General features: G+C 41.8%; 1 protein-coding gene across 1 annotated transcript in view; it reads right to left on the minus strand.

The window, feature by feature from the left end:
• The window catches only part of PIEZO2 (piezo type mechanosensitive ion channel component 2), a 151,493-nt gene extending 134,871 nt beyond the window's left edge, over positions 1 to 16,622 (minus strand). Inside the window, exons 1-2 of the mRNA XM_049698180.1 lie at positions 16,488 to 16,622; positions 542 to 752 (exon numbers count right to left, since the gene is read on the minus strand). Of these exons, the coding sequence (XP_049554137.1) occupies positions 542 to 752; positions 16,488 to 16,595 (319 nt within the window). The 5' untranslated portion in view covers positions 16,596 to 16,622. The remainder of the gene's footprint in view (positions 1 to 541; positions 753 to 16,487) is intronic.
• Between the last annotated feature and the right edge of the window lie 1,809 nt (positions 16,623 to 18,431).

An 18,431-nucleotide genomic window follows, 5' to 3' on the forward strand; every position in this document is an offset into this window, starting at 1 on the left:
GAAGGGGGCGAAGATGGAGATAACGTTTTTATGGAACAAGCAGCCCGCAGCCAACAGCGAGAGGAAGTGAGCGTCTGTGCTGGAAGATTACAATCTAACTCTGAAAGAAAAATAGTCTATCCTGGAGAGTTACATTAAGATTGCTAGTGACTCAATGTAAACAGAAAAGCTTTCAGAGAGCACATGTGCAGCTCTGGACGGGACCACGAAAACTGTCCCTTGTCCCAGATCACCATTCACAGGCTCTGAGGGAGGACAGCAGTTGTCTGGATCGTCACATAGAAAATGATGTCACCTAACAGCTATGGAAGAAGACTGCTTTACAGAGGTTAACAGCAACCATCGAAAAACATAAAACCTAGATCTGAACAGGAAAAGCTACATGTGCGTGTTTGTACATGTGGCCAATTTTACAAAAGCTACAGCTGTGATTTTGGTGCCACGGAACAGAACTGCTTCCCTCTTTGTTTTCTCTTCAACCCTTCCTTTCATTACTCGCCAGCTCCCTCCTTGTGCTCCACCAGGAGTTGGAGACCCTCACCTGATGAACCCAGTAAAATCGTCACAACCACCTTCCCCGCGGTGGTTATCATGTTGCCAATGAACTCCTTAAGCTTGGAAGCCACAGAGGCCAGCCTGCGGAACAGTTTTAATTTCGTGCTTTCTTCCAAATCGCCTTCAACACCATCTCTTTCCTCTAAATCCTCTTCATAGATCAGTGCCTCTTCTGGGTCTATTTTTCCTCCTCCAGCCTAAATAAATGAAAAACAGAAAACACTGCAGTCCAGAACTCTGCCTATCCACCCAACAGATTATATGGTTTGCAATATACGGGCTAGTCAATGAGGTGAGTTTCACAAATCAGGAAAAATTGCAGACAACCACTCAACCACGTTAAGCACCCCCAGGTCTCCAGTTGTCCCTGCGTAAAGCCCAAGGAACTTTGATCTTTCCTGAAAAAGTAAACAGGAGGCATCGCTAATCATAGGGTCCCTAACGGCATTTCATCTTACCTACATGAGCTCATTTTTTACAGGCAGAAGAAGAAACTGTCCATTCATAAAGTTAGCTGCTTATGCTTCCTCAAATTTACCGAGCTTGCCACCAAGGTGATGGGAAGTTTGATGAATGTGTCCATGGCTTAAACGGAAAGGATGGGCCAAATCAGTGCTTAGGAAATCCCTTTTCTTTCTGGAGTTTATTTTTGTTCACTATTTTAGGATTTCCTGCCCGTGGGAGGATGAGTGGTCCCAGCTACTTGGCTAAATAAACAGTCGCTTCCTATCTTATCCTTTTAGAGAATCGTGCACCAGTCCAATCCCAGGCCATTCAGGACCTCAGGACCATCACTAGAGATTCAGGGAGGAAACACATGTACAGCACATACACATACTTCCATGGATTATTTTATTTTATTTTTTAAACATCTTTATTGGAGTATAATTGCTTTACAATGGTGTGTTAGTTTCTGCTTTATAACAAAGTGAATCAGTCATACATATACCCATGTCCCTATATCTCCTCCCTCCTGCATCTCCCTCCCTCCCACACTCCCCATCCCACCCCTCTAGGTGGTCACAAAGCACCGAGCTGATCTCCCTGTGCTATGTGGCTGCTGCCCACTAGCTATCTATTTTACGTTTGGTAGTGTATATATGTCCATGCCACTCTCTCACTTTCTCCCAGCTTACCCTTCCCCCTCCCCATGGATTATTTTAAACTGGGTATCCTGTGGGGTCTTTTTGTTTGTTTTTAAAGAACACATAAGAATGTTTTGGCTAATTACAATCTTATCCTGGAAGGATTAGATTTTTTTTAAAGGAATTATAAATATAAACCATCACCTTAAGACAAAAGGAGCCGGTTTTAGACGCATGAAACTTTGCTTGCGTTCACCCCAGGCTGACAGGCTTCACCCTGAAAAGACCGCAGCTGTCTGCAGAGCCAGAAGGATCCTTAAGCCCAGATCAGACATGGAGCCAAGGCTTAGAGAGTAGAGCCTGGCTGCTCCATTTTCCCATTTTAAAGGTTCTTTCTTTTTAAAATTTTTTTATTGAATGAAAGACTCTTCAAATTCTATAGTGCTTTACAACTTTCAAAAGTTTCACACACATGGTTTCATATAATTCCATAGCAAGCCTTTTCCCCCCACCCCTCTATTGCCCCTCCCCCCTTCCCTCTCCCCACTGGTAACCACTAGGATGTCTCTATATGTGTGAGTCTGTTTCTTTTCGATTTATTCACTAGTTTGTCATATCTTTTAGATCCCACATGTAGATGGTAACACACAGTACTTGTCTTTCTCTGTCTGACTTATCTCACCCAGCATAATGCCCTTCAAGTCCATCCATGGTGCTGCAAACGGCATTATTTCATTCTTTTTGATGGCTGAGTAGTATTCCATTGCATATATATACACCACATCTTCTTTACCCATTCATCTGTCAATGGGCATTTAGGTTGCTTCCATACCTTGGCTATTGTAAATAATGCTGCTTTGAACATTGGGGTGCATGTATCTTTTCGAATTAGTGTTTTTGGTTTTTTCAGGTATATATATATATACTTTCTCGATACACTTAGTTCAGATATTACATAATATTCACTGCTGGTGTCTGAACTCCATCTGTGCACCAGCTCACTGCAGGAAGCCAGGCACAGGAGACGGGTACACAGCTCAGCACGTGCTGTTTGCCCAGGTGGGTGCAGACCACTCGGGACTTACATTGGCTGTTGATGAAGCCAAGGCCACAGGATGCACCCCCTCCCCTTCATACACACACACACAACACACATACGTACACACACACACACACACACACGATCCACACACACAACACACACATACACACATACACACAGAGACACACATATATACAGAGACACAATACACATACAACACACACATACATATACAAAGACACACAGAGATACACACAGAGACACACATGCAACACACATATGTACACACACAATACACATACACAGAGACACACACATACACAACACACACACAACACACAATACATATACAGAGACACACACATACCCACACACAACACAGACGCACACATACACACACGGGGATTTAATCCCAGGCAATTCAAGTTCACATACCCAAAATGGGTTTTGCATTCTACTGTATTCCATCACAGCACATTTGTACTTTTTCTGGAAGGAGAAAGAATGTTTCAGGCTTATGCATTAAGATTTTTCTATCTGTTCAGAGCTCAGTAGGTACCAGTGTCTCTAGTAAGAGACAGAGCCCCACACATGTAAACAAGTAAAACAATTAACAGCAAAATATCTCACAGCAATAAATGCTATTCTGAGAATTAAAACAGGGTGATGTGATTGCGAGTGTCAGGGCAGCTATTTTAGATTCTGAGGTCTGGGAGAGCCTCTCTGAGGAGGTGACATTTCAGCTGAGATCTGAATGTCACAGAGTCACCAGCCATGTGAAAATTCTAGGCCAGAGCCTTCCAGGCAGTGGGAAGGGCTGGCTGAGCCTCCACGGTGTGTCCCCAGACCCACTCCCTCCTCCCCCTTCTCCTCGTTGTCAGCAGATACCCCTATGTCCTGCCTCACAGAAACAAGAGGGCTGAGCCCCAGCCAGTGCACCAGCCCACCCCCTGCAGCAGGTGCTCATGGCCCCCTCCTGGGACGGTGGATGAGCTGCAGGTGCTGGGGCACCTGGGTGAAGGACAGCCCACCACCCTCCCCTGCCCCGCATCACCCACGTTTGGGAGCTTCAAAGTGAAAGTCTCCAAGAGTTGGCTGGACGCACGGCGGCACGTCCCCGACACTTGAACCCGCTCTAACAGGACTTTGATAACCAACTACTCCACCCAATGAGGGGAACAACAAGATCTGTTTCGCAGGGTGACTCCAGTGGCTGCAGGGGGAGGGCAGGGGGATCCCACAGCCAGGAGGCTGTTCTGATGGAGGAGGGGGCAGGGAATGGAGCTGAAGAGCGTTCGTGTCTTGGCCGAATGTCTTGGAGGTCGAGTCAGCAGAACTGATTGGTAAATTTCACGTGGAGGGAGGAGGGGTGGAGGAGAATCAGAGGTAGTTCCTGTGCTGTTGTTGTCTTTGCTGATGAGATCGGGACAGCCAGGAGTGGAGCAGGTGGGGGAATCCAGTTCTGAGATGAAGGTGTCACGGGGGCAGCTAGTGTAGGATTCTGGAGTGTGGAGAGGTCTACCTGAGGTTCACTGCCAAAGTCAGGGGTCTCATGAGGTGACCTGGAGAGAACACAGAGGTGCCCACCTGTCGGAGCTGCCACACCTGGGACCAGTCTGTCTCTCCAACCTTATCCTCATCTCTTGGCCCAGAAACATCACATGCAGGGAACCACGTGGAGAACCCGGAATGCACAGGTTCTTTGCCTTGGGATGTGCTGTCCCTACCCCGTGGGAGCCCTTGCCCAGTGTCCAAGGCCCCAGCTCCCAGGCCAGCCTTCCTTCAGCTTCTCCATCTCCCAAAGCTGAGTTGCTGTGGGGACCAAGCTGAGTTGCTGTGGCACTCACGGAGCTATGGCACTCACGGAGCCTTCCACGTGGGGCATCTGTTGCTTAGTACCTCCCGCACAACAGGTGGGTGACACACTAAAAATCCCTCCTTGAGGAAGGAAGTTTGTCCAAAACCTTCAGTTCCCATACTTGAACAAGGAGACAGAGAGAGAGAACACAGGTAGAGGCGCCTGGTCCCAGTCAGGAACACACTAACTTTCGTAATAAATGACTTACTGCTCAGTTATGGAACTGCTGCGGATGTAGATGAAATCAAATAGAAATCTCTGGTCAAGAACCTTCGTGAGCTCAGACAAATGCATTTCCCTGACCTCTCTCGGGTGGGACTGGGGCCCCTGTGATTTTATAAACATACCAGCGTACTTGAGGTTTTCCAGCATTTTTGTACCGGAATCCCTGGGGCTTTCAGTTAAAAAACACTTTTTAAACCTGCCAAGCTGAGAGGGAGCCGAAAGTGAGCCCCTACCGTCCAGGCCGGTGCCAGAACTGCCATTAGCCACATCAGGCTGGCTTGGTAACAGGCTGGCTTTGTCCCCAGAACAATCCACATGGGCAGTGTAAACCCCGACGGCCTGGAAGCGCCTCAGCTCACCCGACCATATTTACCAACGAACAGCCTTAGCTGCTGGAGTTGTAATCTGTCCCTGTGTCGGAACCCAACTTGCTTCTGGCCTTGGAGCTAAGAAGGAGCAGCTGTAAATAAAGGTTTATCCCCCTGGTTCCTGAGCTCTCGTGGTAATGAAAGACAAAGAGGTCCTTTATAAAGTTTAAAAAGCCAAATAAAATATTACATATCAGTGTGGCCCAGGTCAAAGTCTGCAACTTATCTGAAGCATTGTAAGTGCTTTAATGCATCTTCTTTAAATGCCCCTGACTTCGAAACACACCACATGTACTAAGGTAGCATCTCATTTCACATGAGGATGCTCCCAGTGCTACAGAGTCAACTGTGTGAGAGGCCATGGTTCCCCGAGCCTGGACAGGGCCTCCTAGTCTCACCCCACCACTGCGTCCCACCCTGCAGCCCTGCCCCAGCAGTCACAGCATTAGCTGTTATTCCCACTCAATTCTGGACCAGGAAGACACCATCGATTACTTTCAGTAGAACCCAAACATCATGTTTCCTTATCTCCAAGCACTAAACAATTCAGCCTGGGTTGGACTAAATTCCAAGAATCACCTGGGAATCTTTAAGAGGACAGATTACCAAGCTCCACCTCAAACTTCCTACATCAGAAATTCTGGGAGTGAATCCCAGGAATCTGTCTGATTAAAGAGCTGCACGAGGTGATTTGGAAGCAACCAGCCTGGAATCCATGCCCTTGCTGACATCTGCAACCTTGGACCAACTCATCCTACCTGAAAATACTGTGTTTGAGTCGTATGCTAGGCAGACTCCCTTAATTAGAAAATATATTGAAATAATTTAGCTGTGGAATCTCTTTCTGATTTCAGCCAACCTTTAGATGTTAGACCAGAAATTCTCATGCCATGGAAGCCATTTTCCTCTTCCTCTTGGGTAAAACCAAGCTCTTAAAAACATTTCGATGGGAGGGTATCAGAGTCACAGATAATGAGCCACGAGATCCTGGAGGCAAAGGGAACATTTTTCTAAGATGTCAGAGTTGTTTAGTTAACAGTTTATCTCACAGAGTGGGTTCATCTCAACAGAAGAGCCCAAGGAAGGAATAGGCCATGATGTGAGTCATCGCAGAAGAGGAGCAAGTCTCACCCATAGCATCCTCGTGGACACAAGCAGCCAGATAGAGCCCGGGAGCCGTGCTGGCGTGGGGTCACGTGCGTTATGTAAGCCTAACGTGACCGCGTTGCACAGACAAAGCCAAAAGTTTATTCTGTTTCTGCGCTTGTTTTAGGAAGATTATTTTTCCAAACGTATAAGAGCAGTTAAATCGTTCCCTGTTCCATGTGGAAAAGTGAGTATAGAGATGTATGCTTTCAACCACCTCCTACAGAGCAATAAAAGTTTAATAAGGGACAAGCAAAGACACACTGAATTAGCAGGCAGTGACCCGCTGGGTGAGCCAGGACTGCGGGCCCGGGGAGCTTTAATAAAATCAGGTCTGGTACCACTGTATGTTTGCCTGCCTCCCAGAGATTCTGACCGAATGGGTCTGGGATGGGCCCTGCACCTGGACCTTTACACATTCCCAGGTCAAAGGCAGTTCAAGGTGGTGGCGAAGGAGGAGCCTGAACTCACCTCCTCCCGTGGACACGACAAATATGCAGCTACACATGGATCAATTTCCCCTGAAAAGAACCTGAGAACTAGCTGAACACCTGGTCCCCAACAGAGGATAGAAAGGGCCACACCCAGACAGGCAGGGGAGGCATGTGGTCTCACTCACCCTAAAGCCAGTGAAATGACAGCAGTGTGACACGTACTGAGACTGTATGTAAAGGAGAGTCATTCATAAATCCAAAGGCATCAGCTGGAGGGGTGGGGGATGGCAGAAACACTCCCCAGAGCCAGAGGTGCCATTGCGCTCCCCACCTAACCTGCCGGAGCAGGCAGGTGAGCTCGGACACAGGGTTGAGCGATTGTAGCACTACCCTGCCGACCTGCTGAAGCCGGAGAGCTCCAGTGGCTGAGGTGGCTGGGCACGAGTGGTCTTGGCATCCTCCCGCTCCTGCCCTTAAGCTGACACACGCACACAGACAGGGCACTCTCCTCTGCATTGCTGAAGCTGTGGGCACACAGTCAAGTCATTTTCCCGCTGCCTTCCCAAAGCAAAGGACCAAGCCTGGCCCCCACACTCTCCAGCTGAAGCCAGCAGGAGCATACAGTCCAGATAGAGACACAACTTGATTGCCTGGCCCTGGTGGCCAATGGGGCTGGAGACCCTGAGCTCCATGGCACTGGAGCAATCGGAAAGAGAGCTCTTGTCGGGCCACCACCCCCAGGGCACTGCACATATAGCAGGCAAACACAACCCCTGGCTTCCTTTGAAAAAGGCCCGTTCATGGAACCTGGAGCCTCAGGTTTCTTTCGCGCCTAGAGGCTAAGGAAGGGTTCCCAGGGAAGTAAGCAGAATGACAACAGCCTCATAGCCCCTTGGCCTCACTACAGCTCAATGAGACTTCCTAGGAAGGAGCTTGTGCACTCCTCAAGAGTGCCGATTTTTGCAACTGTCGCCCAGAGGACACATCCAGATCTCCACATCTGGAAAACAGCAGGGATTACAATTGTGGCCCCACAGGACTGTATATATCTGCATACTTTAGAAGCTGTTGCCTGAGAGACTGGCTTCCAATCAGACTAAGTGCTAAATGAGAGTCCTTCCCTCAGAACACTGACAGGTCCTGACACACCCTCAACAACATGGCCATATCAAGAACCACAAAGATTCGAGAGACCACCAAGAGCTAAGGCAGGGTTGAACAAGAAGGATCATCCCTACGCAAGGCCACACCTTCAAGACTGAGAGGCAGCAGTTTTGCCTACTACATAGAAACAGTCAGCAAAATGAGGAAATATGTTCCAAAAAAAAAAAGCAAGAGAAAACCTCAGAAAAAGACCTTAATGATATGGAGATAAGTAATCTACCTGATAAAGAACTGAAAGTAATGGTCATAAAGATGCTCTCTGACCTCAGGAGAAGAATGGATGAATACAGTGAGAACTTCAACAAAGAGCTGAATATATAAAAAAAAGAACCAATCTGTGCTGAAGAATACAATAACTGAAATGAAAAATACATGAGAAGGAATCAAAAGCAGATTCGATGACAGAGAAGAACAGATTGGCAATCTGGGAGACAGGGTAGTGGAAATCATCCAATCAGAAGAACAAAAAGAAAAAAAAATTTTTAATGAGGATAGTTTAAGGGACATCTGGGACAACATCAAGTGTACTAACATTTACATTATAGGGGTCCCAGAAGGAGAGGAGAGAGAAAAAGGGGCAGAGAACTTATCTGAAGAAATAATGGCTGAAAACTTCCCAAACCTGGGAAAGGAAACAGACACCCAGGTCTAGAAAGTGCACAGTCCCAAACAAGATGAACCCAACAAGATCCACACTAAGACACATTATAATCAAAATGTCAAAATTAAAGATAAAGAGAGAATTTTAAAAGCAGCAAGAGAAAAACAACTGGTTACATATAAAGGAACCCCCATAAGACTACTGGTGAATATTTCAGCAGAAACTTTGCAGACCAGAAGGGAGCAGCACGATACATTCAAAGTGCTGATAATAAAAACCACAACCAAGATTACTCTATCCAGCAAGGTTATCACTCAGAAGTGAAGGAGACATAAAGGGTTTCTCAGACAAGCAAAAACGAAAGGAGTTCATCACTAAACCAACCTTACAAGGTATGTTAAGGGGTGATTTTCAACCTGAAAAGTAAAGGCCTTAACGAGAAATAAGAAAACATGTGAAAGAGAAAAGTCTCTCTGGTAAAGGCAAACATATAGTAAAGTTAGTGGATGAAACACTTCTAAAGCTATTATGAAGGTTAAAAGGCAAAAGTAGTAAAATCAACTGTAACTACAATGAGTATTTAAGGAATACACAAAATAAAAAGATGTAAAATATAACATAAAAGGCATAAAATGTGGAGAGGGGAGTAAAAATGTAGTGCTTTCAGAATGTATTCAAACCTAAGTGACTATCCACTTAAAATAGATGGTTTTATACAGATCGTTATATGTGAGCCTCATGGAAACCAAAACCCAAAACCTTTAAATAGATAGACAAAAAATAAAGGGAAAGGAATCCAAACATAACACTAAAGAAAATCATAAAACCACAAGGGAAGAGAACAAGAGAAGAAAGGAACAGAGAAGGTTTACCAAAGGGAAAAAAAAATATGAGAAAACGAACAAAATGGCAGAACATACCTATCAATAATTACTTTACATTACTTTAAATGTCTAAATTCTCCAATCAAAAGATACAGGGTGGCTGAATGGATAAAAAAACAAAAGATTCACTTCAGATCTAAAGACATGCATTGGTGGAAAGTGAAGGGATAGAAAAAGATATTTCATGCAAATGGAAATTTTTTAAAAAGCTGGAGTAGCAATATTTAGATAAAATACACTTTAAAACAGAGACTGTAAAAAAGACAAAGAAGGGCATTACATAATGATAACGGGATCAATACAACAAGAGGATATAACATTTGTAAACATGCACCCAACAAAGGATCATGTAAATTTATAAAGCAAATATTAACTGACATAAAGGAAGAAATTAACAGTAATACAGTAATAGTAGGGGACTTTAATACCCCATTTGCCTCAATGGATAGATCATCCAGACAGAAAATCAATGACACATTATGCCAGATGGAAAATAGATATCCAAAACTGCAGAAAACATATTCTTTTCAAGTGCACATGAAACTTTCCCCAGGATAGATCACATGCTAGATCAAAAAACAAGTCTCAATAGATTTAAGAAGACTGAAATCATATCAAGCATCTTTTCCAACCACAAAGGTAAGAAACTGGAAGTCAATTATGAGAAGAAAACTGGAAAAAACACAAACGTATGGAGACTAAACAACATATTACTAAGCAATCACTGGGTCAATGAAGAAATGAAGAGGAGATTTAAAAAAATACCTGAGACAAATGAAAATGGAAACAATTTTCCAAAATCTGTGGGACACAACAAAAGCCGTTCTAAAAGGGAAGTTCATAGTGATACAGGACTATCCTGGTAAACAAGAAAAATCTCAATTAAACAAACTAACCTCACACCTGAAGAAACTAAAAAGAGAAGAACAAACAAAACCCAAAGTTAGTAGAATGAAGAAAATAATAAAGATCAGAATGGAAATAAACGAAATAGAAACTAAAAAACAATAGAAACGATCAGTGAAACCAAGAGCTGGTTCTTTGACAAGATAAAGACAAGTGCTAAATCTTTAGCCAGTCTCACCAAGAAAAAAAGAGAGCGGGCCTAAATAAATAAAATCATACATGAAAGAGGAGATGTTACCACAGAAATACAAAGGATCATAAGGGACTACTATGAACAATTATATGCCAACAAATTGGACAACTTAGAAGAAATGGATAAATTCTTAGAAACACATAACCTTCCAAAACTGAATCATGAAGAAACAGACAATATAAAAAGACCAAATAATAGTAACAAAACTGAATTAGTAATTAAAAATCTTCCAACAAACAAAAGTCCAGGACCAAAGAGCTTCACAGAGGAAATCTATCAAACATTTGAAGAAGAGTTAATACTTATGTTTCTCAAACTATTCCAAAACATTGGTGAGGAGTGAATGCTTCCAAACTCATTTTACAAGGCCAGCATTACCCTGATACCAAAACCAGACAAAGAGGCCACAAGAAAAAATTAGAGGCCAATATCTCCAATGAATATAGATGCAAAAATATTCAATAAAATATTAGCAAACCAAATCCAACAATACAGTAAAAGGATTACACACCATGATCAAGTAAGTTTTATTCCAGAAATGCAAGGATGGTTCAACATCCACAGATCAATCAACAAAGAATAAAAATCATATGATCACCTCAATAGATACAGAAAAAGCACTCAACACAACTCAACGTCTGTTTACAGTGAAAACTCTCAACAAAGTGGGTATAGAGGGGACATACCTCAACATAACAAAAGCCACATATGACAAACCCATAGCTAGCATCATACTCAACAGTGAAAAGCTGAAAGCTTTTCCTCTAAGATCAGGAACAGGATAAGGATGCCCACTCTCATCACTTTTTTTACACACAGTGTTGAAAGTCCTAGCCACAGCAATTAGGCAAGGAAAAAAAAAAGACATCCAAATTAAAAAGAAGTAAAACTGGCACTATTTGCCCATGGCATGATACTATATATAGAAAACCCTAAAGACTCCACCAAAAAACTATCAGTACTAATAAATTAAGCAAAGTTTCAGTATACAATATACAGAAATTGGTTGCATTTCTATACACTAATAACAAACTATCAGAAAGAGAAATTAAGAAAGCAATCCCATTTACAACTGCATCAAAAAGAATAAAATACCTAGGAATAAATTTAACCAAGGAGGTTAAAGACTTGTACTCTGAAAACTATAAGACATTGATGAAAGAAATTGAAGATGACACAAATAAATGGAAAGATATACTGTGCTCAAGGGTTGGAAGAATTAGTATTGTTAAAATGTCTATACTACCCAGAGCAATATACAGATTCAATGCAATCCCTACCAAGTAGCAATGGCATTTTTTACAGAACTAGAACAAAGAATCCTAGAACTTTTATGGAACCACAAAAGACCCCAAATAGCCAAAATAATCTTGAGAAAGAACAAAGTCAGAGGTATCATGCTCCCTGATTTCAAACTATATTATAAAGCTAGAGAAATCAAAACAGTATAGTACTGGCACAAAAACATACACATAGATCAATGGAACACAATAGAGAGCCCAGAAACAAACCCACCCATTTATGGTCAATTAATCTATGACAAGGGAGGCAAGAATATACAATGGAGAAAAGACAGTCTCTTCAATAAGTGGTGTTGAGAAAACTGGACAGTTACATGCAAAAGAATAAAACTACTCTCACACAATATGCAAAAATAAATTCAAAATGAGTTAAAGCCTCATCCCACCCTATACTTGGCACAGTGCTCCAAGCAGAGATCAGGCTCCGGAAAAAAGTTCTGATTGGAGTTAGGAACAGACAGATGGATGGGAGGATGGGAAAGGAAAGTGGTGGGTTCCAGGGTAGGTAAAGCACTGCTCAACCTTTTGACATTTTAATGATAAAGACATGCATTTTCTTTGCATCTTAGTTCATCACAAGTAATTATTTGGGTCCTGAAACTTTCAGGACACTTTTAGGCAACAGGAAGGGTCTGTGCACCCTTAGAACTGTGGCTTTTGTCATCACTCCCTGAATTCTTCATTTCTACAGGGAGCACAGCAGTCAGAAGAGCTAAATTTAGCTGGTTCTCATAAAAGAAAACGGGTGGCTCAGGGTCAGTAATAATCTCTGTAACCAAAGACAAACAGAGACGGATGACCCTGTCTTCGTGCTTGAAAGCCAGGATCTAGAAAACGTAAAGCAGGTGACTCTGGACTAGATCTCAGGTGGGAACTGAGCAGATGCCTAATTAAAAGGTGACAATAAAGAGATTGATTTCTTCCATTCTTTGTTTCTTGCTCTTAAAAAAAGAGTAACTTGAGCTTCAAAGTTGAAGCTTGACGTGCAGCCCAGCTGGTCATTTTCTGGGCCAGATGTTACAGTAGACTAATGAACGTTAGGTATTAGAAAGGAGGGTGCAGATTTGAGGTTCCGAAGGAATTTCCAAATAGCATTATCAGGACCTAAATGTTACATCACTGAATTTTTAATGGATGGGCAATGATTTATACTGGAATATTCTTTATATCCTTCATGTTTGATTTGTCAGACGATTTAGAAGATGCCTCTTGAAGCAGACTAAGTTGAGACTAAAATTCCTACTTGAATAAAGATTTAATTTATCATAAATTTAGTTCAATAGTATATTAAACTATTATCTGTTTCAAAAAAAATAAGGCCTGAAATCTCGTTAAATAGCTAGAAAGACCTAGAAGTATATAAACACACAGATGCTACCAGCTTGGTAAAATTACTGATGTAATTGGTGTTTTATTGCACAGATAACCTTTCTACACAATTTAATTTTCATAACACAATTCATTTTTTTAAAGACTTAAGAATCAGAATCTTTTTCCCAGTTATGATTTGTCGATCTGCTTCCGAACTAAAATGAATGAATAAACAAGACCACAGATACGTCAGCTGGAAAAGAACGTTTTATGGCACTTGGGGAGTTGGTTCTTGACTGAGGTCTGCTCTCTGTAAAATTCAAGAACAGGGGCAAAGCCTCCCACCCATGCCCCCTGGGGATTTTTAGGGGGAATCCTTGGGTTTGTGATGCCCTTTAAAACAGCAAACTTGAGCCTCATTAACAAGTCCATGAAGATTAGGGAAGACTCCTGAGCCTTCTCCAGGGATTAGTTGCTACTTTGAAACCATGCTAGATTTGAAAAGGAATTCTCCCAGGCACCAGAGGATTGATTAATCTGCCATTTCTCCACTGAGATGAATGAAGGAAGAAGGAACGCCAGCAAACACTATCCTTTCAAAGGATCCTTGGGGCTTCCCTGGTGGCGCAGTGAAGAATCCGCCTGCTAATGCAGGGGACACGGGTTTGATCCCTGGTCTGGGAAGATCCCACATGCCGCAGAGCAACTAAGCCCATGTGCCGCAACTACTGAGCCTGCGCTCTAGAGCCCACAAGCCACAACTACTGAGCCCATGTGCCACAACTACTGAAACCCACGTGCCCTAGAGCCCTTGCTCTACAACAAGAAGCCAATGCAATGAGAAGCCGGCGCACCGCAACAGAGTAGTCCCCGTTGGCCGCAACTAGAGAAAGCCCGTGCACAGCAACAAAGACCCAACGCAGCCCAAAAAAAAAAGGAAAAAAAAAAGCCAGGAATTAAAAAAAAAAAATTCAAAGGATCCCCAAAAACCAAGCAATCTAGAACACAAAGGCCAAGATTTACAAGTAGCAGGAAGTATGCTAGGGACTTCAAAATAAAACAACTTGTCTTGCTTATTTCTCCTGGCCACGTATTTCTATTCTTTTCAGACTCTAGCTAGATGGTTCCCCAGTAAGATTTCCTCCTGGATTCATCTCAGAAGATTGACTCTAGCCTGCTCCCCTGGGCCATCTGGGGGCTGGAATGTACTAAGACAATGGAACTTAATATCTAAATTAGACCCAAACAAACTTAACCGAGAGGGAAATCAACCTCATAACAATGATATTTAGTATTTTCAAAGCCCCAATAAATAATGTTTAGAGTAGCTACCCCTCTCTTCCTTATTGTTAAATAATGTCATCAATAATATATAGGGCACAGATATTTAAACAACTTTCAAATGGGAGAGAGGTACCATAAGCCTGTCTTGGAGAACCGAGGGGAATCAGGAAGGAAACATGATTTTAGAATTAGTCAATGATATCGTGTCTCTTCTTCACCAGATGTGTGATCTTCACCTTAACCTAACATCCCTTATCTTCCATAGGTCAGAGTAGGTTTTCCTAGTTTTATGGCAAAAGAGAGTTTGAATCTGGAGACAGAAGTCCTTTTTATAGGAAGCTTTATAATTCAGTCATGGTTGTCTGTTACTAAAGGCACAGAGGGGATTCTTTTACCAAGTGGGATGGCCTCAAACACACCCTCCAACTTAGCTTTCTTTCATTCTACAAGACTCTGAATTTGAAATTTTTGAGATTGTTCTACTGCCTCTCAAACTGGAGAAGAGCAGAGGGAGAGTGGGTGCCCTTTATTATTAAGTCCTCACAACAATCTCTGCTTTGCAGAAAAAGAGAATAAACAATTTTCCCAACATCACACAGCCACCTTAGGTGGCTTCCAAGTCCGACTTTACAGTCTACTCAATTCCCAGTAAATATCCTTTACACTCCATCTATAATATGAGGATAACTGAAAATCAACCTCACTTTATAAATAAGAATAATGAAAAACCCTAAGTCTGGAGAGCTTGAGTTAATGGATTTATTTTCACTGAACCTGGAAAATTTGGGGTCATTATTTAAGCCAGCTGATTTTCAAAACTGTAAATATTATAAAATAAATTTCAAATGTAAAAATGGATCTTAAAAATTTAAATTGTCATATAATTATAAAGCCAACCAGAAGAAAAAGCACCTTCATAGTTTTATCTATTTTCAGGACACCAAAAAGTGTTGTGTAGTTTGCAAACTTGAATACAAGAGATGGGTAGTTATTACCTTGCTATAATTAATTTTTACACCATGTACCTTTTTGAACATTTGTCTTAAAAACAGTAGAATATGGATATGCAATGTGATTGTATATCTTTTACCCATAAGGATTTTAGGCGATAACATCATTTCTAGTCTGCAGAGGTTAACTGAATCATATTCACTCTTTCTTCATTGTTGTATTTCTGATAAGTATACTAGGTAAATTGCTGCTTATTTGTGAAGCATGTACATCATCTGCTGTAATTGAGAATTTTCTTCCTTTGATGGCTTCATGGTTATCATTCTCAATACAAGTAATTTCAAGTAACTTCAGTTTTATAGGTTTAATTTCTTGCCAAAGCTTATGAATGAAATATTTGGTACTTGTGTCTTATGTCAAAAGTCCAAATGTACTCTTTTAAGGAAATTTTTTCACTGTAAATTTCATCTTTCAATTACCAGATCAATTACTTTTTAAGTCAATGTCACCTAGACTCACATAACAAAGTGCAGTTATTAGAACAAACAGGTCAGGGACAGAGTGACAGCTGTCTCACGCCAGAATGCTCCCATTCACCACGGAGTGAAATCTGACGTGTCCCCTGGTCCAGCTAAAAACTTGGCTAAAAATGCACGTACATTTTACTCATTCTTACACTCTTCCAAATGCATATATTTTTTCTCTGGAGGGCTTTAAAAATACCTCGATGGAAGCATGTGGAGTTAACACACTGACTCGGGACAGCAAGGTGCACAGACTGGAAGCCTCCTTCAAGGTAGAATTAATTTTTTTCTCTTACAACTACCAGGAGTTACTTTTCTAAGAGCATTGCAGTAATGAAGGTATCTAGACCATAGGCTATGATACAAATTTGAAAGGTTCCCCATCTGAATTAAGGGCAGATGACAGTGAAGAGACACAGGGTCAAGCCCAGGCCCTTAGGGGATGATGCCTCTCGCAGGGCAGCCCTCATGGTCTCTGAACTTGTCTCCTCGTGGCCCAGGCATGGGTGAGAATGCCCACACGAGGGTGTGCCAAGTAACCGCCCAGCACGGGAGGGCATGAAGCACTGTGCATATCTCACTATTACACTGTCACAACCTACCAAGGTCAAGGCCCCAGAAATCAAAGAAGGAAGAGGCACAAAGTCACATTTACCGATTCTTCATTCTCAAACTCCAGGTTATACTGCGCTGCTTCTTCAGTCACTGGTTTCTGAACGATGTTCCTACAGACCAGCCAGATGGTCAGACTGGCTATGAACATGCCGACGTCAGGCACAAACACTCGGATCCCGTTGCCAGCATCAGCTCCCTTTAAGCTATGGAGGGGAAAAAAGCAGGGGGCGGGGGGTGGAGAGGAAATTTAGTTGTTTTTATGTTGCTATGGTTAAACCATCATAAAGTATGCTTAAATCTTCTTAATGATTTAAAATAAAGAATGCTCAGTTTCTGCCCAGAAGGTACCAGAAAGCTTTTCACCAACCCCAGTCTTATGTAATCTACTAAGATTCAGGAAACTTCCAGGGAGTTTTAGAAATAGTATAAAGAACCCTAAACCAATTCTCACTCCTAAAACGTGCTAATGAACTAACTTGTTATTAAATAAACCACGTGTCCAGTACAGAGACAGGTGTTTGCAATCTAGCTGGAGCAGTTAAATACTAGATGTACACAAGCAGCTACGAGATATTGGGCCTTGGAAGTAAATCAAAGTTAGAAGGAAAAACGGAGAAGATGTTAAAGCAATCCTTGAATAGGAGCTCTTCATGATTTTCAATACTGATTTGATTTTGTTTTCCATCCTGTTCCAAGAAAGATCGTTAACAGAGAACTCAGAAGATTCGGTTCCAGTGTCAGTAGGACCTGACAGCTGCCTTTCACTGGAGGCCTTCCCCACATCCTGCGTCCTTCCTCTGCCCCAAAGAGATAACACTGTTTGTCTTCTTTATCTCACTGGACTCAGATGAAAGTGACCCAATGTGTATCAGAGATAAAACTTGTTTAGGGACAGGAAGCAGAAGATAGGAAATTATGCATGTAAAGATACATAGTTTTCCATATACACTTCATGTGATGAACTACATACTGTAGTCATTTACATTGGATATGTGATGTATTGGTAAAAACATAATAATAGCAAGACTCCATCACCTAGAAATAACCATGTTAACATTTTAGTAAACTAAAACATCATATGATATCGCTTATATGTGGACTCTAAAAACATGACACAAATAAACTTATTTACAAACCAGAAATAGACTCACAGACATTGAAAACAAATTTGTGGTTACCAAAGGGGAAAGGCGGGGAAGGGATAGATTAGGAATTTGGGATTAACATACACACACTACGGTACATAAAATAGATAAGCAACAAGGACCTACTGTTTAGCACAGGGAACTGTACTCAATATTTTGTAATAACCTATAATGGAAAAGAATCTAAAAAAGAATATATATGTATACATATATATATGTATATATATAACTGAATCACTTTGCTGTATACCTGAAACTAACACAACACTGTAAATCGACTATATTTCAATAAAATTTTTTAAAATTAGTAATAATATCTACCACTTACTGAGCAATTGCTTTGTGCTCAGAGCTTCGTACATATTATTTAGTCCAACCAATCACCTTAAAGAGTCAGGCATTATTACTTATCCTCCTTTTACATATGAAAAAAGTAAGGCTCCAAAAGGTAAACTTACTTCCCTAAAGTCACACAGAGAGTCAGAGAGAGAACAGAATTATCCTCGAGCTCCCTATAAGTGCAAAGTTTATGCTGTCAACCACTGCATCCTCCGTACGTATCCCCACGGCCTTCCCTTCCAGTCTTCCTTCTGTGCATGGACATGCGTTCTTAGAGTTAACAAGACTAGGCTCATACTTTACCTACGGATTTCGACAATTTGTTCATTTAATACATCACTCACATTTTCACAACTCACTGAAGAGTTTTAAGCCTCACCACACTCACAGTCAGACAGGATTTACTTAACTAGTCCACTACTGCTGTACATTTAGAATATTTCCATCCATTTGTTACTATAATATAAATAAAAGTTAAATCTTCATTAAGTAAAGAGTCT

This window comes from Orcinus orca, chromosome 15, assembly GCF_937001465.1.
Source record: "Orcinus orca chromosome 15, mOrcOrc1.1, whole genome shotgun sequence".
In the NCBI taxonomy this organism is placed as follows: domain Eukaryota; kingdom Metazoa; phylum Chordata; class Mammalia; order Artiodactyla; family Delphinidae; genus Orcinus; species Orcinus orca.